This window comes from Ochlerotatus camptorhynchus, unplaced genomic scaffold (assembly GCF_037179485.1).
Source record: "Ochlerotatus camptorhynchus isolate MF236.1 unplaced genomic scaffold, CSIRO-AGI_Acam_v1.1 ptg000333l, whole genome shotgun sequence".
Taxonomy (NCBI): domain Eukaryota; kingdom Metazoa; phylum Arthropoda; class Insecta; order Diptera; family Culicidae; genus Ochlerotatus; species Ochlerotatus camptorhynchus.
The window spans coordinates 180,391-208,216 of NW_027040821.1; the positions used below are offsets into that span (position 1 = coordinate 180,391).

Below are 27,826 nucleotides of genomic sequence, written 5' to 3' on the forward strand. Positions count from 1 at the left end.
TAGGCTTCATTAAAAGGTTCAGTCATAATTTCGAAGACCCATACACTATTAAGCTATTATATACTACATCCAATTCTGGAATACTGCCACCTAGTATGGAATCCATACATTTCCATACACGAACAACGCATAGAATCTGTCCAAAAACAATTCCTTTTATATGCTTTACGTAAATTGAATTGGACTGCATTTCCATTACCATCTTATGAAGCGCGCTGCATGCTCATCAATATACAAACACTTAAAGAGTACCGCCAATTTGCAATGCTTTTCTTCATCAACGACATTATTTCAATGCGCATAGATTCGGCAGAAATTCTCGCACAATTAAACCTTTACACACCTTGTCGATATCTTAGAACACGGAATTAATTTTCTGAAAAATCGTACAGAACAAACTATGCAAAAAATAGCCCAATCAATGGAATGATGCGCCTGTATAATTTGCATTGCGGAACTATTGACATCACTATGTCCAAGCAGCAAATAAAAACTAAGCTAAAACAGAATAGAATTAATGCATAGTAGGTAGGGGAATTTACGTATTCTCGTCAATCTAAGCAGCATCTGCACTTCTACTAGCATTTTCTCAGCGTCACGCACATATATGATGTGTCTGTTTGTTTACATTCATCTGCTGCTTGCTTCTCTATCCATTCCAATCGACAGAATTTTTCAAAACGTTTTGAAAGCGTTTTTACAACGCTCCAAACTTCTCAGGTGAGTGTGACTATTGTCGGCAGCCTCTTTTTCTTCGGCAACCTTCCCATTAGAACTGCGTGTTAACCAGCTGTTCTATTATCGGCAACTCGAAATCAACCCCATTTTGTAGTGCGTATGCTTTATTTGAAGAAAAATGTAGCATTACTGGATTGCTCGATCGTTCAAATATAATCAGATTGAAGCTGAAAGGCTAAACAATCGTTTGGACACATTCAGGGAAGTGCGTTGATGGGAAAACATAGTGAAATTAACGTTTAAATTTTGGTTGCCGAAAACAGTCAATGGGTGCCGAAGCCACCATTTACCCTATGTAAGTTTTTTTTTCTTCCTTTATTTAGGAGATTTTTAGCCGTAGGCTAGTTCATCTCCGTAAGTATGTTAGTAAACATTGTAATAATCATTGTATGTAGTCTACACTGGCTTGACGAAATAAAATAAATAAATAAATAAGGTCTGTAAACCGAGATTGCTAAATTCACATGCTAAAACATTTTTAAATGTTTGGATTGTTTTTTTTTCCTTGGATTTGATTTCCGTCGATCGCGTGTTCCGTGCTGAGCATTAATGCTACCGACGCCAGGAAGGCAGCTCCCACACCTGGACCCTACCTATCGACCCATCAACTCATGAACCGGGGACCAACGGCTTTACTTCCATTCCGAAGGAAGGCGTGATCACAAATGTAATGCCTCAGAATATCCCGGCGGCGCCGACTGGGATTGAACCCAGGCTTGCTGGGGTGAGAGGTAATCACGCTTACCACTACGTCACCGGCGCCGCTGTTTGGATTATGTTAGCGAATGTAATTTTAGCATGCTAGGGCCAATATACAGTCAACTCTCCATATCTCGATATTGTAGAGACCATCGAGATATAGAACAAGAAAAGCCTACTAGACCATTTTGAAGAAACCGAGATAACCATCGACATAAAGAATAATGGGGTCACAAATCGAGATATAGAGCATAAAGAGTTAACTATACAATTTTATTTTTATCTTGGATTTCCACCAAAAATTATGATTTTTTTAAGTACCGTAAAACGGGGTAACATTGATAGTTTTTTTTTTAATTATATTCTAAATACTTTTAACAACAATTAATGTTTTTCAAATTTATTTTTTTTTAAAACAAGTACTGAGGATCCCAGAGCTAAGTCGTTAGTATTATGTTGAACGGAAATTAAAGCATTTGCACTATTTTTTTATTGTTGTGACCGAACATCAGTATTTTGATTTGGGGTTACTTTGATAATGCTCTATGTATATAGAAAAAATGTGTGAAGCTCAGACAATTTAGTTATAGAAATATGAAATTTCGAATAAGTATATAATCAGAAAACATCATAAACAATAAGAATACAACATTGAATTTGTGATGGCTTTTCGGAAAAACATTTCATAAGTGATGGTAGGAGTGTTTTTTCAGACAGGCGAAAAACACAAAAATTGTATTTTAATATGTTTGTAAAATATGGAACCAAAGTTTCTAATTCAAAAATACGCAGAGAGTAAATTTAATCAATATATTATACCATCAAAGTTACCCGCATTATCCACCCCGTTTTACGGTACGCCAGTTCAAACTGAACAATGCATTAGGTCCTTAATAACATTGATCCATTCTCTTCATCGACTTTTTCTTTCGCTAATACGGCTAATTGACTTCTTGCCGCTAGATTTCACCAATACAACGTTGCTAGTGTAGCCGTGTAAAATCGATTTGTTTATTATTCACGAAATCAGCTGTCAAAGTGTTCGACTTGACAGCGTTTTGTTTTTTTTATTTTCAACCAGTAAAACGCTTGTATTAGTGAAACTGCTCACACTAATACTAACGAACTCTATACATGCTAAGCTAACCACTGAATCGAGAAAAAAAACCCGAAAATTTCAGATCACCGGGAAAACCCCTGTGAATTTCAATGACAAATCGAGAAAAAAAAAGTTTTTTCTGCCTTCGAAAAAATTAAGAATATGGATTTAAAAAAAAAACAAGATCCTTGGACTGAACTAGATTTTCAGGATACAATTCTAGAATAACACCAAGGTATGTCAGAGAAAATGTTCTAGGGAGTTTTGGATTGAGCTCTAACTCGGATTAACTTTTAATACCATCCCTGTTTGGATGATCTGCAAAATGTTTGCTTAGAGTCATGTTGATTAACACAGCAGCCGGACATTCTTGATCGGGATTTAATCCGAGGATAATACCGGTTGGAGCTTACCGCCATAAGAGAGTTTTAACTAGAACTCCTACACTGATAAAACTTCAAAGATTGTTTTTATGTGTTCCACATGTGAATTTTTGCAATGTGATCTATGTGTCGGACACATACTTAATATGTGCACACATAAAAACCATGTGTAACCACACATGTTATTCATTTGACTAATAAATTTCATATGTGCTTCTGGGTGGATTATGTTTATATGTGGTCACATGAAAATCATGTGGAATTTCACATGGAAATTCGTTAATAAAAATGTGTGGAATTTTATTAGTGTAGTCAATTGTGTGAGTTCAGAGTAACTTTTTTAAGAAGCTCTTTGAAAAATTCCATGGCGATTGTGAATAGGATTCCACGATCCGTGATAAATACCAAGGGAATACATTTTGAGGGTAAAATTCTAAAGGAAGTAGATTGCAATAAAATCTACATTAGTCAGACGAAAAGGACTTTGGAAACAAGGTTTAAGGAACACACCGCAGAGGTTAAAAACACTATCAAAGAGATGGATCACAGTCAGTTCATGCACTGTATTAATGATAATGTTGTCCTTTTTTCCAAGTAATATGTGTATAATAATATAATAAATAATGTGAAAACAACATCAAGTCAGTTTGTCGTTACCAATGTCGGGACCAATAGGCTAGTTAAAATCGTTAGATTCGTATTGATTGTTGATTATAGGCAGCGAACCTGTCAATACCTTTCAAATGATCTATAAAGATCGAAGATCGGTCGTAAAATGGCGGAGATATGAGCAAAAAACATGTACATGTATTTTGAAGGGTGACTCCAAGTTTAAGTTGGGAGTGTAGCTTCTAGCAAGTTATTAACATGGTGACTAGCAAATCACGATTAGCAATTTCCCGTTATTTCCCGGAATTTTGTAAATTTTTTTTCGGTTGTGCGACATACATTTAAATTAAATGAGTAATTACTAAGACAGTTTAGAGGATTTCATTTCATTGTGCTCAAGCATTTTCTTTAAAATAATTTCCCTTCACATTGTTCTTCTCAGAATTCTTCTAAAATAAATTTGGGATTATCTCTGGGAGTATCTTGAAAATTCATCGGAAAATTCCAATATAACAGTCCTATCTGTAGAACACTCCATAAAAATACAGGAAATTCGTCCTTTGATCCAAAACAACTTTTATCTTGAATTTACACTTTAATTGTCGTTTTAATTCGCTTGAATCTCCTTAGAATTCACCTAATAATTCTCTAAAAGTTTTGCTCTAAATTATCTTAAAATTCTCCTCTAAATTCTTCCGACAATTCACTTGGAATTCTCTTTAAAATTTTGTAGAAATGCCCTTGAAATTATCCTCGGAATTTTCCTTAAAACTCCGTGTAAAAAAATCCTACCAAAATGTTGATTTTGATGCCAATTATAATAAGAGCATGCTATGGTCCAAATAGACATAATTTAAAAATTTCTGCATTTACACCAAAAAATTTTTTTTTTAATACCTATGGTTTGAAATGGATAATGATTCGAATCAAGTCGTTATCGTTATCGAGAAATCGTTACAAAAGTACCGTGTAAATTGCGACTCAGCAGTGTCACGGCTTCGAACTGACAGGGAGAATGTCAAGACTTTAACCGACCGGAGACCACTTTCGGATATTATAGGGATAGACCGTACGTTCGTGAGTTCAAGCTAAGACTGACTGTATTGTATTCTCAGATCATTACATTACCCTGACATTGAGTTCACTTGAAGTGTTCATTTCTCTCTCGGCTACTACACCAAATCCCTTACCTCACATCTCCCCCCTTCAAGTTAACCCTGTACCTGAATTTTCAACACCTCTTTAATCTTAGATTTCCAAATTATGTTATCTTTTTAGCTAATTTCTCGAGGTTAAGATTACTATGTCTTGGGTTTCTCGTTCTGTTAGAACGACGTATTACACTAGATGAGTTTTGCTTACATTCACTGGTTTGAACGGCGTCTTTTTCTTCGTCTTCATCTGAGTTGCTTGAATAAGGCTGGTTATCTGTAATGTCGCTTGGGAGGCTGGGGTTGCCAATGTTATTTTTTAATACAAAAGGTGTTTGGGGTACATATTTTAATTGGTTCAAATGAGCTGAGCGGGTTGAACCATCTATTTCAATTAAGAAAACTAGCTTTGATAATGGTTTGATAATTCTTGCTTCATGTTTGAACTGTCTGCCGTTTACTTTATGTGTATAGATGACTTTGTCATTAGGTTTCCAATTCATGCTTTTAAATTCATTTTCACTTGACTTAAAACTATAATGTTTTTCTCTTAAATTTAATAATTCTGAACGTGGTGTGAATGAAAAAATTCGTTGATTCGGTATGATGTTATCGCCTGTGGTTGGAGTTTGGTGGTGATTGTAGAGGAACGTTCGGATTTTATTCTCGATCTGTAACGATGAAGAAGGATCTTTCTCGTTTATTATTTTTTCTAACACCGCTTTTGTGGTTTGAACGGCTCTTTCTGCTAAACCATTACTGGCAGGGTGATACGGTGGGGAGAAAATGTGCTTTATGTTTCTTGCTGTACAGTATTGGGAAAATTTATGGCTATTAAAAGGAGGCCCATTGTCGCTCACTATGGTTGCCGCAAACCCAAAAGTGGAAAATATATTATCTAATTCTTGGGCTACATCTTCTGCTGTTGTTTTGCCCATTTTTTTAATCTCAATCCATCTTGAGTATGCGTCTATTAAAATGAGAAAAGTACGATTATATTTATGAAAAAAATCGATGTGTACCCGCTCAAATGGTGTACTTGTTGCTGGCCAGTTACCATAAATTCGCGGTGTCCTATCAATTCCTTTTAGCTGACATGTATTACAAGACATTGCATAATTTTCAATGTCTGATCCGATCCCTTCCCAATATATAAATGTACGTGCTATTTGTTTCATTTTTTGAACACCCCTATGATTTGCGTGCAAAAGTTGCAGGGCATGATGTTTCAAACTAGTTGGAATAACAATCCTTTCTCTGAAAATAAGACAATTTGCCTCCAGACTCAATTCATGTCTTTTAGCGTAATAATTTTTAATGTTCTTATTTTTAACATGACTTGGCCATCCTTGTTTTATGTGTTTAATTACTAAAGAGAGAACTGGATCATTTTCAGATTCAACGGAGATGAGTCTGGCATTGAGAACGACCTTGTGATTTTCAATCAAATAATTTGCCCAGTTTGGAGAACTTCTCAAACTTTCTTTTAAATCTGCGTCACTTAAATTTTGTTGTAGTGGTAATCTTGAAAGACAATCAGCTGTGTGATTTTCCCTACCAGGTTTATAGGTGATGGTGAAATCAAATATTGTTAATCTAGAAAAATAACGCTCTAAACGGTTTGCAATTACCGTTGGACTATTCTTTTTGCCCATGAAAAGCCCCACTAATGGTTTGTGGTCCGTAATTATGTTGACTTTTTGACCTAAGATATATTTGTAGAATTTTTCCATCGCAAACACTATAGCCAAGGCTTCACGGTGTAGAATCGGATATTTCCTTTCTGCTTTGGACAGTCGTCGAGACACAAAAAAAACTGGTTTCTCGAATCCATTTATTTTGTGACTTAGAATTCCTGATATACCATCGTCACTTGCATCGCATGTAACTGTAATGGGTTTGGAAGGATCGAAGTGCGTAAGAACATTTGCGCTACAAATAGCTTTTTTGCTGTTTTCTAACGCATTTTGGCATGCTTCGTTCCAGACCCAAATGGTATCTTTTGTTAATAAATTATACAATGGTGAGAGTACTATATTCAGTTTTGGGACAAATTTGGTATAAAATGTAATCATGCCGAGAAATGACTTGAGTTGTGTCTTTGTTTTAGGCACTGGCACGGCATTATTGGCATTATTGCTTTCACCTTCTCCGGATTAGGCGATACCCCTGCCTCCGAAAGAATGTGACCCAAATACTTCACCTGGGAGACAAACCATTGACATTTCTCGGCATTGATTTTTACATTGTATCTTTCTAATCTTTCTAACACTATTTTTAATTTTTCAAGTAGTTCTTTATCCGACCTCGCCCATATCAGTATATCGTCAATATAAACTTGTACACCAGGAACTCCACTTAAAATGTTATCCATAGCAGATTGGAAAAGAGTTGCTGCTGGTTTTACCCCAAATGGTAGCCGCTTAAATGCATACAGGCCTTTATGGGTATTAATCACAAGCATTTTTTTTGTAGCATCCGATACCACTAATTGTTGATACGCCCCTCGTAAATCAATTAACGCAAATTTTTTTGCACCACTCTTATTTGTAATTAATTCCTCAATTAATGGTAATGGGTAATGGTGAGTAGTTATGTGTGGGTTTACTGTTTTAGAGCCATCCATACAGATTCTAATATCAACTTTATTTGATTTTACCACCACTACGATAGGAGAAGCCCACTCCGCATATTGTACTTTTTCAAGAATCCCTTTCGATTCAAGGTCATCCAAATATTTTTCCACCTTTTCTCTGTGTTTAAAAGCTACTGTGTATGGTTTGTGTATAAACGGTTTTGCGTTTGGATCCATTTTAATGTCTACTACTACATCTTTGATAGGCTCCGTTAAATCATCATCGAAAGCTTTTGAATATTTACTTTTTAAGTTTTTTACAACTTGTTGGATCCATTGCTCTCTCGGTTCACTCTGAAGTGAATTGAGAGTGAAGTTTTTTCTCCAATCCGGCCAAATTATATTCAACCAATCTCTACCCAAGAGAGGCACGAAATCTCTTGGGGAGTTGATCACTAACATTTTTAAATTTTTGAGTTCATTACTCAGTTGAAGCTGTACATCTAGTGTTCCCAATACTGAGACCCTTTCTCCAGAGATTACAAAAAAGCTTTTTTTTATTGGTATTAGTTCTAAGTTCTTAAAATGGTCTTTATAAGTGTTAAATGAACATATCGTTGCACATGCACCGGTATCACACTCCATTTCTATTTTTTTTCCCGTTTACGATCAGGCCCACAAAAGCAGGTGTTATATTGTCTGACTTACCGAGCAGGACGTTATTTACCCAGTTAACCGCTTCGTCATCATCGTCGTCTGATCCCTCGATGGATTGCTTGTCCGACGGTTCTTCTTCGTCCTGTATTGATGACCTGAGTTCCTCCATAGCCGCCGTTAGTTGGTTGATACGTTCTTCGAATGCTCGTTTTCTATATCTTGACTGTAGTGGTACACTTGGCCTAGGTTTTTTCACTTTTGGTAAGGTACAGTCGTACGACAAATGACCTCTATTATAACAATTGTAGCACACTGTCTGAGTACTAGGCTTGAATGTACCCCGATGGCTCACCATATCGCTTTGTTTTTTAAATGCGTTATTGGCTTCACCAAACTTGCCTCTCTTCACTAAGTTGTGAGGTTGGGAGTATAATCCCCGCCGATCGAAATAATTTACATCTCCCGATTCACTACGACCCATTTTCCGCGCTCCCTGAACAGCAATTTCAATGCTTTTCGCTTTTTCCAATAACTGCGCCAAATTAAGCTTTTCACTAGCGTCACGTAACATCGTTTCTCGGGTGTTATCGTTTCTCAAACCCGCTACAAATACAGATTGCACTAAGGTTGCTTCAGTTTCCACATTAACACCACAGTGCTCGACAATATCTTGCAATTCAATTGCGAAATCATCGAGACTTTCGCCCACCGCCTGCTTGCGAGTTATCAAACGATAGCGCTCCGCGAACACGTTTTTATTTTCTTCGTGTAATTTTTTAAACTTGTCTATAATTTGTTCAAACGTTTTATCTACTATTTTCTCAGGTTTAAAACTTCCTATGATACGATTTGCCGTTTCCTGCCCGACACTTGTAATGAATTCTAACGCTTTTTCTTCGACCGAGGTTTTGTTCAACGTAAAATAAATTTCTACCGTTTGCAAATACGAACTCACGTTGAGGCCTACAACGTACATTGGAAACTTTCCTTTTGTTCTCTTCCCCGCTACCGGTACCACTTGCGGTATGGGATTCTTATTATCACTCCCTGTAGCCATGTGGAATGTTTTTCTAGAGTATCTGGGTATCTTTCACGACCCGTTTTTATTTCACTACTTCCAATTACACTGCTATAGTCCAGGGAATTTTACCCTCGTCGCCAATTGTCACGGCTTCGAACTGACAGGGAGAATGTCAAGACTTTAACCGACCGGAGACCACTTTCGGATATTATAGGGATAGACCGTACGTTCGTGAGTTCAAGCTAAGACTGACTGTATTGTATTCTCAGATCATTACATTACCCTGACATTGAGTTCACTTGAAGTGTTCATTTCTCTCTCGGCTACTACACCAAATCCCTTACCTCACAAGCAGCACCAACAGTGTACAAAAAAAAACCGAGTAAAAAAAAACTTTGAGTGGTTTTCAAGGACAATATTTCTTAAAATAAAAACATGAAGAACTTCGCTCCGAGAAGCGTATCGAAGATACCTCGCAGTTTAGCACCGTGGTTTTCAGAGCGTGCGTTGTGTTGTTTCTAACGGAACATGTTGTAGATTGCATACTGGAAGCTGACATGCCATAATAATAATAATAATAATAATAATAATTAAAGCAATATAATGCCGCTCTTGGCAAGTCCAGCTAATAGCACAAAACCGCATGCCGAAAAAAACATTTGGCTGTTTTTCCAAACTTTTCCATAACAAACTTGTTTATTTATTCCAGTATTATGAAAATCTGGATGATTAGTTACCACTTTCAATGAAAACCTCAGTTTTGACAAAAACGCAAATGGGACCGACTTACGGAGAGCGACAGTACAGTAATGACCCAATTTTGTTAGCCCCTCTTTTTGAAATTATTTTCTTATATCTTATTGTACCAAAATCTACATTAGACATCCATCCTGAAGATGATTTAGAAATATATGTAATTAGAGTTACATTAAATTATTGAATGGCAAAAGTCTTATATGCGGAAGGGCTGACAAAATCGGGTCATTACTGTAAAGGTGTTTTGATTTTTTCAATGATAATTAATGAATAAATAACAATGAAAGTATGTCACGCAATTTAAAAGTGCACTTTTTGTCGTTTCCCTATAAATTATTTGATAATGAAGTATTTTAGATTGTTAGTGACCAACGGTGAAAAATATGTTTCTATTATTTTAACTAAAAATATTGTTAATTCAACAGAATGGTTCTAAAATCAACAAACCGTTTGATGATACTACAATCGTTTTGTTGATTCAGCAAATAAAGGCTGTCCACAATCTACGTAGAAAGTTTTGAGAGATGTTAAAGGACGTCTTTCCCCTGCGTAGGCAGTCGTTCATAGTTACATCCACGCGCAGTTTCACACAGAACAGGTCTCATTATCTCTTGTAAGAAGAAGTCCTTGAGATTGATTGAATTGATGCAGTGTCAAACAAAAACGTGATTACCTACTATCGCTTCTGTTTTGTACCTTTCTAATAACAGGAACAGTATTCTTAACATACATTGGGGCAATGGCATATCAACTAAGCTTAGATCTTTTCCAAAAGTTGCAAGGTCGTTCGTTTGTTTTTAAACAGTGTTGGAAATATACAAAATTATGTTTGCCATGCACAAACTAAGGTAATATGCATGTATTTGTACCGCTCAATGTATAGGACCAAAGCGCGCCGGTGCAGAATCGATTCTATCTCCGGTATTAAGAGTATCAACAGAGATACTAATAAGCAAAAAACATGAATGAAAGGAAAAGTGAAACTAAACTTGCGTCTGTAGTGCCATAGTGGCAATCTAAAAACAGTTTAGTTTTTGGTGTGCCATTTAGCAGTGCAGACAAAATCTGCATGTTACATAAGGTGTACTTGAAAGAAAATAGAAGACGTGATTTGGCTACATCTTCCAAATAATAATTAGAAGTGTGAAGTAAATGTGACGTAAATATGAACAACTTAATTAAATTTGCACATCCTATAAGACAAAGTTGGAAGCAATACTGCACCGTAAATGATACTTTAGCTCAGACAGCTAGAGTTGTTATTGCTGGCGCCGGGTTGTTAGGCAACTCTGTAGCTTATCATCTTACCGAAAATGGGTGGACCAACGTAGTAGTACTAGATCAGCGGGCAATTGGCAGTGGCACGTCGGACTTTGGGTCAGGTACGATAGGTTTGTTCAAGCCTACCCCCGAACGAAACTTAATTATTGAGAGCCTAAAACTCTACCAAAGGCTACAACAAGCCGGGCATAACATTGGTCTGAAGAAATGCGGAGCTCTGAACTTGGCACAAACACATGATCGCGTGATAGCGTTGAAAAGAAGAATTGCATATAATCTACCCACTGGTTTATTTTGTGAGTTCATTGATGCAGAAACCGTTAAGAAACTACACCCTCTTCTGAATGTAGATGACATTCAGGGAGCGGTCTATATACCAGATGACTGTATTGCGGATCCAGCGCTTGTATTACTAGCTTTGGCGGATATATCTAAGCAGAGGGGTGTTAAATTCTTCGAGGGATGTGTAGTTAAGCATGTGAGTGAAACATACATGTTATAAAATGTTTATTTTTCAGTGGATTATTTTTTAGGTCAACACTAAAGGTGGTCGAGTTGACAGTGTAGAGACCGATATTGGAACAATACAATGCGAATACTTCATTAATTGCAGTGGAATGTGGGCACGAGAGCTTGGATTGAAATGTAAGAAGCCTATTTGCATTCCTGCATACCCAGCACAACATTTTTTCGCTCTTACCACAAACCTAAATCTTCCAAAAGAACAACTCCTACCTTGCATAAGAGACTATGATGCATATCTCTATGCAAGACAGATGAATACAGAAATGTTGGTTGGTTGGTTCGAAAAAGAAGCTAAACCGGCCTTCGAAAGCATTAAAGACATCCCTAAAGAATGGAAACCTCACTTGGATGAAAATATGGCTATTCACTGTAAACCACTATGGGAAAAGGCTGTTGATAGAATACCGCTAGTGGGCACCATACCTGAACCAAAATTAACAAACAGCCCCGATAATTTTACACCTGATGGGAGATGGATATTCGGCGAAACAGCTGAAGTGAAAAACTATTTCGTAGCTTGTGGAATGAACGGTAATCCGCTACAAGGTTCCGGTGGTATCGGTAAAGCGTTAGCTGAATGGATTGTTTCTGGAACACCGACTATCGATATATTGCCGTTCAATATTCAGAGGTTCCTACATCTGCACAACAACCGTCAATACCTACAGCAACGGATCAAAGAGGTTGTTGGCCGTCAGTATGCCATACTGTATCCTAACCAAAGCGAGTACAAATATTCCCGCAAATTAAGGTGCTCTCCGTTGTACAGTGTTCTGGAACAGCGAGGAGCTGTCTTTGGGACCAAAATGGCTTACGAAAGAGCACTGTATTTTGACACGGAATATGAGCGTGAGTATTGTAAATCTGCTGGCATGATTGTTACTTATTATCAATTTCCCTTTTTTTCTATAGAGGGGAGAACAATTCTTATTAATGAAATCTACTTGTATCTCTCAATGCCTTATTTCTTACAGGAGGAGCTAAATTTCCAACAATGCCACAAGGAAGTTTTTACAAACCTAAATTCTTTAATTGTATGCAAAAAGAATACGTTGCATGTGCCCAACATGTCGGTATCATCGATATTTCGTCGTTTTCGAAAATAGAGATTAAGGTAGGTATTCACTCGTTTTGCTGCGCGGTAATACATAACGCTTAATTTTCATTTTCAACAGCCCGGAGTACAGCACGACAGCAATCGCAATAACGTTTTGCATTATCTCCAAAAAATGTGCACCAATGATGTCGACATTGAAAAGTCTCATATTGTACACACGGCCATGCTGAATGAACGGGGAGGTTATGAAAATGATTGTATGCTTATTCGACAAAATGAAGATCACTATTTCATGATTTCACCGTCATCACAGCAGACCAGAATATTTGAATGGATGTCTCGAAACTTACCCCGGGATGCCAGCGTTAAGCTGAATGATGTCACCTCAATGTATACCGTCATCAACGTTGTTGGACCAAAGTCATCGCAGTTAATGAGTGAACTATCCAACTCTAATGTAAAATTACAACCATTCACCTATCGGAAGCTGAATATTGGCTACGCGAGCGATGTGATGATTATGTCTTTCACGCACACCGGAATGCCCGGCTACTGTTTGTACGTTCCTTCGGAATATGCCCTGCACGTTTATGATCGCCTTATGTCCGTAGGACGAGATTACGGTGCACGCGACGTTGGCACACTGACACAAAGATTCCTGAGAATTGATAAATTCATACCCTTCTGGGGAGATGAACTGACAAGTATGACCACTCCGTTTGAAGCTGGTGTATCTTACTCAGTACGGTTGGATGTAAGTAGCCTGTGTGTGATATTCTATTTTCTGAGCACAAATTTACAGATTTCACAATTATAGAAAAGGGAATGTTTCATCGGAAAAGCGGCACTTGAAAAACAGAAACGCGAAGGACTAATGAAACGACTGGTATTCTTCCACGTGGAGGACATCGATATTGACAAGGATGTATGGCCGTGGGGGGGCGAACCGATCTACAGAAATAATGAGTTCTGCGGCACTGTTACTTCAGCAGGGTAAACTATTGTTCATTGTTAAATAGACCTAGGAATTAATACCTTATTTCGCTATCCAGATACGATTTTGCATCGGAAAAATTGGTATGTCTTGGGTATATCAGTCGACCGAAGAGCAACGAGTCCAGAGTGATTACGACCGACTTTATAATGGATAAAAACGCTGTTTATCACATTGACATTGCGGGCGGAAAATTTCGATTAACACAATACATCCATCCAAGGGCAACTGCCGCTAAAGCGATGGAGGAAAGTGATCTGAAAAAAACATATCGACCGACGGTGGTAAAATTCAAAAAACAGTTTCAAGTTTGAATAGAATTTATACTTACAATGAAAGGGGGTTACTGAATAAAAAGAAGGCTACAACATAATACGAAATTATCTGATGCACATAAAATGAACATCTGGGTGTTCGGATTGTTAAAGACAGATAATTATCGGATTGTTAAAGACACAATTAATCTATTCCACTTACCACCATATCGGTCGTCTATATCTTACTCGAATCGTAATTGCCTCGAATTTTATCATACTTCAACAGCTTATCGACATCAACGGAAGGATATTTTTCTGCAATTGCTGCTCGGTCCATATTTGGGTATCGCTTCAGCAAGCCCATAACTTCGTTTCGGTCGCGATTCTTTTGCTTCCTTTTAACGTTGTACAGCCTCTCTCGATATAGCCGTAAAAACTTGTGCACCGCCGATCCCCGGTAGAAAAATTTGTGTGTTTCATTCCACTTCTTGTTGGCATATTTCGGAATGACGTGTTCAACCATACGGTAATAGAATTTCAAGCCCAGCTGATTTGTCGCCAGCTTGGCTGGACGTTCTCCAGTTTCACCAGTTTCTAGTTCATAATAAGCACGATTCCTTTCTCGCACAATATCTTCCAAATTATTCATCGCCTCATTTACCTAATCAATGTTAAGAAGATTAACACAAATAGTCAAATTACAATATTGTCGAAAAATACCTTGTCCAGCCGTTCCGGACTGGGGAAAAGTTCCATTTTATCGTTGCACTCATACTCCATGGTAAGCAGCATATTGCGCTCCTTCAGAAGCACAAACCATAGCTTGTGTAAATCCGAGTTGGACTTGATACGCAGCTCATCCCTGTTCCAAGCACGACCATGTTTTACTTCATTTTCTCCCCAATTTTTCTTATCGTCGAAAAAATCCATCAGGTCCCAGCGCTGGCTCGAGACGGAGAAGCATTTGACCAACGTAGTTGGAACTGGAGCGGTCTTTGTTATTAATCTGAATAAGATAGAAATACCCCAGTGTGATGTAATCAAAACACTCGTATCTGCTGCTAGACGAATTGACTTACTTGCTTCCAGTTGAATGCAGTAGATTTGATCCAACAACGCTGTATATGTTTACAATTCGTTTGGAAGCAAACCAAAATCTATTTAAGACGTTCATTATCTCGAAATTGCAATTAAAAATATTACAAATTAACACATGCCGAAGCGAATGTAAACTTTTTCATGCTTTTTACTTCACTTGCCAAAACCTAAGAGGAAGAGGAGACAATACGGGGGCGAAAACGAACCACTTTTCTGTCAAACGCGAACCAGCTCGTGATTGGCCGATTTGAACTGATGCGTGAGATTAGATACACCGAAAAAAGTTTTCATATAGTTTCCATTGGAAACGCACACAGAAAAAAAAAAGTTGTTGCAACCAGGTCAATCCATCGGTTGTGTAATACATATAACGTTGTACGATGTACATCCATTTTGCGAACAAAATTACATCCATTGATGTAATATTGTATCTGCTTTTTGCTATTACATGATTATTTGATACAACAGCTTGAATTGGGTTCTTTAATTTTGAAAAATGTATAGTTTTTTATACATCATCTGAAAGAGCTTCGTTTTCGGAGCACAGCGATATTTTTTTCGAACCCACACACTTTCATCTTGATTTTTAAATCAAGACTCAAAGCAAAATAATAACTTCACTGTTTGACACTAAACTAACAAACTGACAGCTCGCTCCCATACAAAGTGACACCGAGGGGCGCTAATAAGGTGATTTTTGCAAATGTAATCGTACTTATTTAAAATAGTTCCAGTGTACCAAAATTGATGAAATTTTGGGTTTGTGTTCCATTTTTAATGCAGATTACGAATATGCATTTACCTCAATACCCTTAAAGAACCCAATTACATTGATCGATATTACATTTTTTTTTGCTGTGCACATGATATTTTTCCAATAACAAAATTAATGATTTTTTTTTAAATTCACATAACATTCATATGATCACATGAATTCCGAGATTCTAATGGATATTTTCCATTGGAAATGTTTTTAATTTTTTGAGTGTAGAGATAGAGATAAAAGAGTAAGAAGCCAGTTGTATCCTCTTCTTCTTAGGCCAAAACCACAAAAACCGACTGACACTGACAATATGTAAGATCAAGGTTTACAAAAATGTGTAATTCTCGCGTAACTTTTCAAAAGGTCCTAAATAACAAATGTAAATAAATCGAGTTAATCAAATCAGTGGCAGGCGCGTATTTGCAAATCAAAGTTGGCACTCGTGGAGAATAGAAGAACTATGAGAGTGATGATGGTTTCAAAATTTTACACGGTGAGGTATACGAGTGCAATCTTTAAATGCTTTTATTTTGCAAATGGAGCATTTTACTTAAATCTGGTTGATGCTACCACAAACGAAGTGACAGACGACTAACTGCCATGGCGAAGAAATCAATTAAAATAATGTGGTTCGCTGTAATAGAATTTTCTTAGAAGCTTGTGCCATCATTCACCAGATGGGATAGTATTTTTGTTTTGGTTTTGCTCAAAGTTGATTTTGTGTACAATGATTCTTTGACAGTGTGCAAAGAGTGTATCATTTTGTCATTTCTTTTATGCATTTCAGTTTTGAGTAGAGTGAAAGAGATAGAACCAAAACATTCTAGTACATTTGGTGAAAATGCTAGTTCAATCTAGAGTCGATGTATAATGAGTCACGCCAAGAGAAAAACAGTTGAATTCGCATCACGGTTTTCGAAGGATTCCCTTTCTTTTCACTTGGCAACAGAGGACTTCTACATCAACTTCAAATGACTTCTAGCTAGAACAAAAAATTGCGGCTGTAGTGAATCATTATATCAGTGATTTTGTCAAATTATTTTATCAAACAATAGTAGAAGTTCTCATTACTGATCATTAGCAAACGTATCCCATGACAAATTAATGCATAAACACGCAGTGTACATCGATTTTGCGAACAAAATTACATCCATTGATGTAATATTGTATCTGCTTTTTGCTATTACATCATTATTTCATATATCAGCTTGAATTACATTGATCGATATTACATTTTACAAAAGCCCTTTAATTCTCTGATCTGTCTTGATGTTCTCGGAGCTTCCTTAAAACTCTCAACTCTAATGAAGATCTCGGGTTTGCTTTAAAATAAATGGAATTCTCGTAAACACCTTTGAACTTCCCTGGAATTCTCTGGATTTATGTAAAGTTCCTGAAATATTTAAGTTTTCATAAATTTTCTGAAAGTCTCTGTACTGAATCTTTCGGAACATCTTATGGGTTTTATTTCAGCACCTCATGAACCTATCCTGAATTTGTCTAAACTCTCGCTCATAGATTTTTAAACCAATTCAATAGTCTGGGCTAAAGTTTCGGGGACTTCCCCTTAAGATTTCTGGAACTCCCCAAAGATCTCTAGATCTAGGTTTTCTGAGATCAATAGAGGATTCTACTTGGAAAAACAAAGTTTGGTCATATCTCAAGCTCACTCGTCTTTGTATGGAGGAAAATTATTTCATTTTCAGAGGAAATTTTTATAAACAAACTAAAGGCGCTCCTATGGGCAATCTGCTTTCTCCATTTTTATGTGAATTGTTCATGGCTAACCTAGAAAATACTCTGGAGGATAGGAATTTGTTGCCCAAGTGTTGGTACATTTTTAGTATTGTCAAAAGGGAAGATTTATCAAAAACTTTGGAGACCATAAACAACGTTCACAAGGACATCAAATTTACTCACGAAGAAGAGAGAGACGGCAAACTCCCCTTCTTAGGCTGTGAACCATTTGCGGAGTTAAATTTAGCTCGTGGTTAAAAGTGACACTTCGAAAGTTATTTTCCATGTTCGAAAATCCCCGTGCTGTCGATCGACCGGTTTTCGAGAAGAACTCAGCCACGGTTGTCAAAATTTAACTTCTTGTCTGTCAGAAATAACCACGCTCGGATAGCAGGGTTAATCGATAACTTTCCATCTGTCAAATTTTAACCAAAAGTTAAAAAATTCCACCAAATGGTTCAGAGCCTTAGAACTTCTTATCATCAGTGAAACGTCTTCGTTCAATTTCGAAATCTATACACGGAGATGAAAAACTACTCAAAATTAAGTACTTTTCCCTCAATTCCGGGGTTCAGCCAAATAACCCAAATTAGAGTAAACCGCATATAGTAGTTTCCATTTAACATCAGCAAAAAAAATTACCTACTCTTAAGTATATTCTACCCAAAATTAAGTTTAATTCACGTAAATTTGAGAATATGCATTTTACTTAAGAGTAACTTATTGGGCTGAACTATATCGTTGGGTCGAATCTCTTGTTCCTTTGTTGACAACAATAACGAGTGCAAGTGAGAGGCTAAAGTCAATATTAAGTAAAAAGAACTCAAATTTTGGGTAGTATTTTTTCTCCGTGTAGGAAACCAACAAATACAAAGAGAGTAATACCAAGCACTTCAAACCATTCCCATGAACACAAAATGGCCGCTTTTCACCACATGGGTCACAGGATGCAAACTCTTCCTCTTAGCGATACAGGCAAATCAAAGGAAATAGCTCACATTTTTTAAATCGCTAGACTTAATGGGTATCAAGAAAAGACAATTCAAGCAGTAATCGATAAAAGAACAAGGGATCATTTTAGGCGTATTTCGACAACTCTTACACCAGTAACGGATGGTTTAAAATGGGTAGCGGTGAATTTCGACAAAAACATAACCAAACCATTGATTTTGAAGTTTAGAAGTTTTGGCCTAGATTTAGTATTCAGCAGCAGGACAAATCAGCTGAAGTCACTGTTAGGGTCAACAAAAGATTCAATAAATGGCTTAGGGAAAGCCGGGGTCTACAAAATCTCTTGTCCAGATTGCAATAAAATTTACATTGGTCAGAGGAAAAGGACTTTGGAAACAAGGTTTAAGGAACACATCGCAGAGGTAAAAAAGGCTAACAAAGAGATGGATAAAGGACTTCATTATGAATTTAAATCCAAGGTTGCAGAACATATCGTTACAAAGGGGCTCAATTTTACAAAGGATAACATTAATATCCTGCTGAGTGTATCTTCGCCTTGGAAACTAGACGTAGCAGAAAGTTTAGAAATATTTAAACATATAGTTTATGAGAAAGTTTGAACATACTGAGAGGTAAGCACATATCATCGGTAAGAGACGTGTGTGTGAGGATTCACACCGGTGAAATTCGAACCCACAATTCCCATTCAGTACACGGGTGCATTGTCAATTATACAACGGTGGACCTATGGTCTACGGATGTATTTGGCTAATGACATCTGAGTTTCGAATCCGTTTCCCACCCTAGTCTTTTTGCGCAAGCGTTCTCTGATACACAACAATCGTCTATTATCGACGATATGTGCTTGTGCCGCAACCGAATCTACAACATTCCCCAGAAAAGAAATCCCCAGAATGTACCATTCCCCAGAAAAGATGATGAAATTAGTAATTTTCACTTTTTTTTTTTACTATTGATAATACACTATGTTTACTTTTTTGGAACTATGTATTTATCAATTACAAACCATTTTTTAGCTCTTTATAAAATGACAACCCTTAAGTTTTCGAGAACTTCGTTCATCATTTAAAAAGTCAAAGGGTCTATTATGCAATCTAATTCAACAAGTCGGAAACTGTTAAACCTTATTGTTCGACCTGAGTTGAAGAATTTCTCGTGATGGATTAAAAAATCGGTGCATGGAACATTGAACTACCGATTACAAATCTATAACATTATTCCACATGTTATTATCCCGAATGGGCATTACCCCGAATCCCTTGCGAAAAACTATTGATTATATATTTTCCTTATATATTAAAAGAAGGGAATATTCCCTTCTTTATCGTATATCCAAAGAATTAATTATTTCCTTTTGTTATATTTTCAAAGAAGGAAATATTCCCTTCTTTATCATATATTTAACGAATTAATTATGTTCTCTTTTATATATTAAAAGAAGGGAATATTCCCTTATTTATGGTTTATCCAAAGAATTAATTATTTCCTTTTCTTAAATTTTCAAAGAAGGGAAAACCCCTTGATCCATTAAGAAGTTTTTCTCTTCTTTTATATACGCGAAAGAAGATTCCAGGAGTGACTATAATAAACAAAAATAGTCAATCTAATACATGGCATACTATTCTGGGGAATGGTACATTCTGGTGAATGGTTTTCTGGCGAATGTTCATTCTGGGGAATGATATAGAATCACCGCAACCACTCAGTATCAGTCGATGTGAACAAACACAGCTCATTTTTGTTGTACATCTTACATGCTGAAATATGTCCAGTACAGTATGAATATAACATTTGAGTCAGTAGTCAGTAGTCAGGTCAGTATGTTCAAACTTTTTCATAAACAATTAAATTGACTGCAAAGTCGCTAAACCGTAAATCAAAGTAAAAGTAATTGATGATATTCATCACTTGGCCCGGTGCTCGGAAGTGAGACCGGCAGCTCAAATGTTATATTCATACTGTACTGGACACCGATAACTACCAATAAAAGTTTTGAGAACCTACCGATAATGAAAAAAATAATCTGGCCACCCTGATGCAGAAGTGGAAGCAGCAGTACAGTGGCTTACCGTAAACACGGCTCCCTGGAAAACTGTTATTTATTTGTGGGAAGTTAGTTATCCAGCCAGGAAGCGACATTTAAAACAATACAGTAGGGCTTAGAAATTTATTGACGACTACCCACAGCTGCAAGAAAAGTTTGGGTTCCAACTGGTAAACAATTATTTTATTATTCTCCGTATTACACATAATAATCAAACCAATATTGTCTTGCAGCTTGACATTGACTTCCGTAAGCTTAGTTTTAGAAATCCTACAGAATACTCCCGGAAGTGGGAACACTTTTCGAACCTATATAGCACGTTATGCCAGCAAAAATGGCAAAGACTCTTCGGCAAAGCGCCTCATTGAAGAATTACGAAACCCGACATTTTCGACAGGTAAGAAAATGTTAGATGTATGTGTGGTGACCACGCGGCTTCATTTTTTTTTTGCCGAATAGGAACCCGAAAAAAAAATTACAGTGAAATTTTCAGTGGAAACAATGCTCTAACATTAATATTTATTGTCGACAATAAAAATGATTGTTATAATGTTGTACCCTTCCGAAAACGGCAAAACTGTTACCTAGCTGTACAATGAATGTACATAATAAAATGTTGTTACAATGATTTTTATTGTATTTTTCATTTATTTTATTGTTAACATGATTCGATCACGAACAATAATGAACAATTCTATTACAATAAAAAATGTTGTTACATTAAATATTGGTGTGTTTTCATTGTGGGTTACTTCACGAACAATAAAAATAAATCTGATTGAAGCATGCAGACTATGAGAGGGTCAGCAACACTGCCAATGTAATCAAGATAGGTGCTGCTCGTATGGCTCTTGCTTTGACAGTTCGTTTGGCTCTATTCGTTGCCAAGTCAATTGAACGCCTACGACCAGATCGGTTTGAGTTGAACTCAACTCTCCTGCCTCATCTAAATCCCGCTTAATGCAGACCTTTTCCGTGCAGTCACTAATCATACAATAATAATAAAAAAATCCACCACTTGAAGATGTCAGGAAATCACTCTCAGGTGGAAGCATATTTTCATGGGCGATTCTCTCCAGTTGAATGCATTAACTTATCAACGACGTTCAACCACCAAGGAGACGTGACCTAGAGAGATCGAGTGCAGGGGAGTTGGCTTCCATTTCTCACAAGTTCCGGATCGAATCTCAATCCATAACCAGTAAAAAAAGGACTCACCCGTAACAGACATTACCACCCCCTTCCCTCCCCGGGGCGATGTTTTATTTTTTCGATTTATTTTTAAAGTCGATAAAGTAGATCTGTCAAGCCAACACATACACTCTAAAGTACACTGTAATTTTTTTAATCAATAAATTCGCCAACCAACAGTAAAATAACAATAATATATAATGTTATTGAAAAAAAATTATATGAGGAAATCACGAAAACTTCATTGTTAAGATACTTAACAACCCCCCTTTTTTATTGTAAATTTTCCATTTACCATGAAATTTACTGTTTTGTACAACATAAATCAAGGTAAATTTATTGTAGACGTAACAATATAAATCATTGTTAAGACAATAATTTTCGTCTTATTGTTACATTGTTTTTTATTGTATTTTTGTTGTTATTTTTTTTCGGGAAAACACTCCTAGAAAAATTGGTCTTGCTTGAAATTTTCTTCCCATGCCGACACATATACATGTTTACCAAGATTCTCGTTCTCCCCTTCTGCAGAGAGTGTGAGTATGGTCTTCTCATTTATACATATGCATAAACTTGTAGCGAATTTGTTTATTATCCAGGTCGGAACCAGTTCCAACCCTTGCGACCCCGAGCTTATTGTCAGTGCGAACCTCAACCCGAGCCAGGTTACAAAAACAAACGTTTACAGTGACATTTGACGAACAACAAGCTGACCCAATCTTGATACCCAATCCAGGTTGGAACTGATTAAAAAAAAATCGCTATTAAATCTCTCAACTGAGCGATTTCCTTCTCTCCACACGGATATAAATAGGTATCTTATCTAAAATATAAAATATCTTCTTCAAGATAATGTTGCGTAACTAGTATGTTGCAAAGTATTGCTAGCAGAAACCGTTATGCCGTATATTCAAATGCATAAAGTATACAATTTTATTGAACTCTTTTAAGCTCTCTCTTCTCTTCACAACAGTTTGTATGGTAATGAAATTGAGGTGATTGATTACAGATCAATGGAATTCACGATTTAAAAAAAAAATATACTAACACACCTCTGATGAGTACTCCACTTAACAAGTTTTAGCTATAATTTTTGCATGCATTAAATAATAATTTAGGTATTAAATTTTTTTTGGTATTTAATTATTTATTTATAGACGTTCGCCTACTACAGCTTCTTCACGGTCTAAGAACAGTTCTCATTCCTGTCAAAGCTTCAAAGGGGTTCAAGCCTACCGTAACGGTTGCGCAATCGGATACTTTTCTGTTGGCCAGCAACATAGAATTGGGCCGCATAAAACTCAAGGAAACTCTGGAAATCTATGATAAGCAGAAGATAACTGTAGTGCCAAAATTGATTGTCATTGGAGAAGCATAACAAACAGCCTGTGGAGTTTGCTTTGTGGTGTATAAAGCAATAGCACAAACGAAGTGACAGACGACTAACTGGCGAAGAAATCAATTAAAATAATGTGGTTCGCTGTAATAGAATTTTCTTAGAAGCTTGTGCCATCATCCACCAGATGGGATAGTATTTTTGTTTTGGTTTTGCTCAAAGTTGATTTTGTGTACAATGATTCTTTGACAGTGTGCAAAGAGTGTATCATTTTTTTATTTTTTTTTAATGCATTTCAGTTTTGAGTAGAGTGAAAGGGATAGAACCAAAACATTCTAGTACATTTGGTGAAAATGCTAGTTCAATCCAGTAGTAGTGTTGCCATGTGGTACAATCCAGTAGTAGCACAAACGAAGTTACAGACGACTTTCTCCGAAGAAATTAATTAAAATAAGGTGGTTCTCTGTAATAGAATTTTAGACCACTTTCCGCCGCTCACCGCCAGGTTCGCTAGTATTTTTGATTTGAATTAATTCAAGTTGGTTTTGTGTGCAATGATCTGGCAACTCGCGTTCTCACTCGCGTTGACGGGGTGCTGTTTTCTCACTCATCGAAGGAAATTTTGATTAGAGTGAGAAAGTAAGGAACAGTCAGCGCGGGAACCGTGTGCGGTACTATAGGTGCGGCAGAAAGAATGTAGTCGACTCCTTCGTTCTCACGGTGTTCTTACGCATGATCCAACGTTACGTCACACTAGATTATGCATAAGAACGTCGTGATAATGAAAGAGCAAAGTTTGTATGTTTGGGAGCCTCTCGCATTCAACTCGCATTCGTCCTCGAGTTCGTGTGGAAGCCATTCAGAGCGGAGGTGGCCAGGAGCGTGGCATTCGAAGTGGAACCGTTCCGACTCCACTGGTCGTTGGATTGGGGGAAGCCTGTGAAATCGCTAGCCGTGAAATGGAGTACGATCACAAATGGATGGAGTTCCTCTCGAAACGCCTGATGGACCAAATCTTCGCATCGCTACCGAAAGTCATCCGCAATGGCGATCCAGTTCATTCTTATCCCGGATGTATCAATCTGTCGTTTGCATACGTTGAGGGTGAATCGCTGTTGATGGCGCTGAAAGACGTTGCCCTCTCGAGTGGGTCGGCTTGCACTTCGGCTTCGCTGGAACCGTCGTATGTGCTGCGTGCGATTGGTGCCGACGAAGATCTGGCATAGCTCGATTCGCTTTGGCATCGGACGGTTTACCACCATCGAGGAAATCGACTACATAGCTGAAAAGTGCATCAAGCACGTGACTCGACTCCGAGAGATGTCCCCGCTGTGGGAGATGGTCCAGGAAGGTATCGACATCAAGTCGATCCAGTGGTCGCAGCATTAGAGCGGACGGGTCGGGGCATATTTTAAAGAGAGATTTGATTTTGTATGTTCTGCTGTGTATGGTTGAATTCAGTGAGAGTTTTTTTTTAATTGTTAATCATTGATTGTGTTATTAACACATCCACTTTTGGTAGTAAGTAGGTATTGAGACGAGAGAAAAATAATGTATAGCTTTGCTACATATGCTATTAGAGACAGCAATAAAGCTTAGACAGTGAAATCATTGTGAGTATTTCATCATTCACTTGGCGAAAAAACTTCCTATCAGCGATTGTTTGAAATAGTATAAACTTTGTTAGTTCCCGTCAAGGAACTACGCTAAATTCGCAAATCTGAGGTATTCGTGGACTGCCATCTCAGATTTGCTTTGGCGCGGATTAGTTCCACTTAGGGTTAATTCAACTAAGTTTCGATTCTAATTAATTTAAGACTCCAGGAAAATCTACGTTTAGAAAGACCTTCTATTATTTAATAAAGAAGTAAAGCAGTAAAGTTATTAATAGTTGGTTGGGCAAGCTAAAATATCATTTAAAAAAATGTGTTCAATGTCGATAAGCTTTCCGCAAAATCCGCACTTCAAAAGCTATAAAACCGCACAAAATTTGCGACACTTGTAACAGCCCTGCAGTTGGCTTCGGCGTGCCAGAGAATACCTAATCCACCTAACCGGACCTGAAGAAACGGAAAGGAGCGCGACTGGGATTAGACGGGCTAGCCTTATGAAGCTCTCTACTGACATACAATATAGCATGGTTGCAGCAACCTTATATTTCACCTATTTGTCCCTAAAGATCACTAATTTACACCCGACACCCTAGGTAGGATAATGTCATCGCAAATAACAACAATTCCCGTTGAATACATAGTGCGAAAAATGCTCTTGAATTACCCCAAACCGTCTCATCACAACCTACGCCTCGGTCAGCGTGGCCCGACCGATCGTTTTCGGCATCTTTTTATTGGTGGAATCCTCGAGCTCCTTCGGTTTGTAGTAATGCGGTGCCGCCTCCAGCAGCCACTTGCTTTCGATTTCAATCACCGACCGCATGTACTCCTTCGTCGTAAACACCAGCTCGTGGTACAGCACCCAACGAGGCAGTTCTTCGAACAGTGCCGAATTCGGATGGATCATCACCGTCTGATTGTGCTTGGCCGTTTTGTAGTGACCCCCCTTGGAGAGCCGAGCGACGTGATAAAAGTACCCGGCTGTAATAGCCTTCCGGATGTTGGTCGTTTCCGGCAGACTGGAAACCATTTCGATTTCGACTCGCTGCATTAACCCAACCAGCTGCTCCCGGACATCGCGAGCTCGTTTCATCGAACGGAACTGAATGAAATTTTCGTAACACCACTGAGTGCTGTAGTCCGATTCGGCCCATTGGTTGTAGACCTGCAGCAAACTCAAGTGGTCTCCGTGCATGTGGTTGAAGTTCTTCCGGGCCGTATCTGCGTGGATGATTTTATCTTTCGGTCGGTAGAAAATGGCTCCATTCACCGATAGCATTGCAGCGATGGCCACCACCTCCTCGGAACATTTGTACTTTTCACTAGCAAGCAGCATTTTTGCCATCATGGGATCGACCGGAAATTCCGCCATCCGTTGTCCAAGTTTGGTCAGTTCACCGTGGTGATTCAATGCCCCTAGGGCGTAAAGTTGCTCCAATGCCAAAACCAACGTTTCATGTGGTGGAGGATCGAGGAAATCGAAATGAAGCAAATCGTTGATTCCAAGAGCTTTGAGCATTAGCACGGCATTGCCCAGGTTTATGCGCTGAATTTCCGGGACGGTGTTGTCTTCCAGCTCGTGTTTGTATGCCCAGGCTGTGTGCAGACGAAAGCACTTGCCAGGGGCAACGCGCCCTGCTCGACCTGCACGTTGATTGGCAGGTGGAGTTGGATCGAAAATTTTCGCCTGCATGTCCGACGGCAGATTGGCATAAATGGGAAGGATGAGTAGTTCCTTGAGTTTGGAACCCAACCGCTTGACGCGATCCTGGAGCATCTCCTGGCAGGCTTCCATTTCCTCTTGTTCTGGAACGAAAAAAAAATGTAATTTTTTAACATCGCATAGAAATAGACCCACTTACCAGTTAAAAATACAAGAATGTCTCCAAGAGGCTGAGTGGCATGAATCTGTAGAACCGACACCACACATGCATCGATATAATCTGCTTCCGGTGCTTTGGTGTAGAAGACATCAACCTAGAAGAGAAAAAGTTAGATTTTACAGCAAAACACAAAGCAAGTCAAATCTAACTACGTACCGGAAAACGACGACCAGGAATACGGAATATGTTCGCATCATCGAAGAAATCCGAAAACTTTTCCGCATCCAACGTGGCACTGGAAATCAGTAGTTTCAAATCCAACCGAAACCGCGCAATGTCCTTCACCAATCCAAACAGAATGTCCGTGTGCAACGTACGCTCGTGAGCTTCATCGATAATCATCACACTATACGAAGCTAGGTCCGGTTCCGAAAGAAACTCCCTTTGCAACGTACCATCTGTCATGTATTTAATGACAGTCCGCTCGGATGTGCAATCCTCGAAACGAATACTATAACCAACTTCGTTGCCCAACTTGACGCCCATTTCCTGTGCAACACGTGCCACCACGGACATCGCTGCCACGCGACGAGGCTGAGTACATCCAATCTTCTTGCCGTCGTTTGTAAACCCAGCTTCATAGAGATACTGTGGAATCTGTGTCGTTTTTCCCGAACCCGTTTCTCCTTCGATAATAAGAATCTGGTGTTCTTTTATAGCGGCTATGAGATCCTCCTTGAATGGAAAAACTGGAAGTGATTTCTTCGTTTCCTCAATGTCCATCTTCTTCCTTTCCGCCTCAGATACCGGTGCTTTCCGGTCCTTTTCTTTAGTTCCATCCAGTCGGAGTGCCTGGACGAAATCAATCTGATCATCCAACAGCAGTTCATACTCTTCAGCACCAGCACCACTTGCGAACCTCTTCGTTTTTGAAAGTAAATTTCACGCACAGTCTGACGTTTGCTTACGGATTTTACCATAGGAGTAAAGAGCTATAGATTCGCCGTCAAGGCCAATAGCATCAACTATATACTTTAAGCTAGTACATATGAGTAGATAGTGTTGCCGTGAGGTACACTCGAAAATTTCAAACGTAAGTGCGTCAAATCAAATTTTGAGCCGCTCCGTCTGTCACTTCGTTTGTGGTAGTAGTGGTGTTGCCATGTGGTACACTGAAAAATTGCAATAGCAGGTTAGTCACCAATGTTTTCGAGCCGCTCCGTCTGTCACTTCGTTTGTGGAATAGAGTATCAGCTTTCACAATCACGAAGGGGATCGACGTGTTGTTAAAACTACACATTGTATAGGCCTGCCTGTTTCTCGGCTGTTCAAGTTGGATTGGATATTTATAGAGAAATTCGTCTATAATTCAGAGCCTTTGCAAGGATACCTTTAGCTGTTAACAAGCTAGTAGATTACTTACGAAATCAGCCACAATGATCATTCC

At 38.1% G+C, this 27,826-nt stretch overlaps 2 protein-coding genes and 2 pseudogenes across 2 annotated transcripts; 3 read left to right on the forward strand and 1 right to left on the reverse strand.

Annotated features, from left to right (window-relative positions):
- Positions 1–10,808: 10,808 nt before the first annotated feature.
- LOC135708716 (pyruvate dehydrogenase phosphatase regulatory subunit, mitochondrial-like) lies at positions 10,809–13,885 on the forward strand. The gene is made up of 6 exons (XM_065230824.1): positions 10,809–11,447; positions 11,503–12,343; positions 12,469–12,608; positions 12,670–13,305; positions 13,369–13,544; positions 13,604–13,885. Exons 1-6 carry the CDS (start codon positions 10,854–10,856, stop codon positions 13,857–13,859), a joined length of 2,643 nt encoding a protein of 880 aa, XP_065086896.1. The 5' UTR covers positions 10,809–10,853; the 3' UTR covers positions 13,860–13,885.
- Positions 13,886–14,004: 119 nt separating this feature from the next.
- On the reverse strand, positions 14,005–15,055 carry mRpL47 (mitochondrial ribosomal protein L47). The gene is made up of 3 exons (XM_065230831.1): positions 14,882–15,055; positions 14,523–14,808; positions 14,005–14,463 (listed from the first exon to the last, which is right to left on the reverse strand). The coding sequence occupies exons 1-3, from the start codon at positions 14,974–14,976 to the stop codon at positions 14,038–14,040; spliced, it is 807 nt and encodes a 268-aa protein (XP_065086903.1). The 5' UTR covers positions 14,977–15,055; the 3' UTR covers positions 14,005–14,037.
- Positions 15,056–20,136: 5,081 nt separating this feature from the next.
- LOC135708706 (uncharacterized) lies at positions 20,137–27,775 on the forward strand (annotated as a pseudogene).
- LOC135708722 (cysteine desulfurase-like) lies at positions 23,442–24,399 on the forward strand (annotated as a pseudogene).
- Positions 27,776–27,826: the final 51 nt, after the last annotated feature.

Coding starts and splice junctions, on each gene's coding strand:
- LOC135708716 (XM_065230824.1), top strand. CDS start 10,854: ATGAACAACTTAATTAAATTTGCACATCCTATAAGACAAAGTTGGAAG. Junction 11,448..11,502: donor AGGGATGTGTAGTTAAGCAT/GTGAGTGAAACA, acceptor ATTATTTTTTAG/GTCAACACTAAAGGTGGTCG. Junction 12,609..12,669: donor TTTCGAAAATAGAGATTAAG/GTAGGTATTCAC, acceptor CATTTTCAACAG/CCCGGAGTACAGCACGACAG.
- mRpL47 (XM_065230831.1), bottom strand. CDS start 14,976: ATGAACGTCTTAAATAGATTTTGGTTTGCTTCCAAACGAATTGTAAAC. Junction 14,809..14,881: donor CTGCATTCAACTGGAAGCAA/GTAAGTCAATTC, acceptor TATCTTATTCAG/ATTAATAACAAAGACCGCTC. Junction 14,464..14,522: donor GTCCGGAACGGCTGGACAAG/GTATTTTTCGAC, acceptor AACATTGATTAG/GTAAATGAGGCGATGAATAA.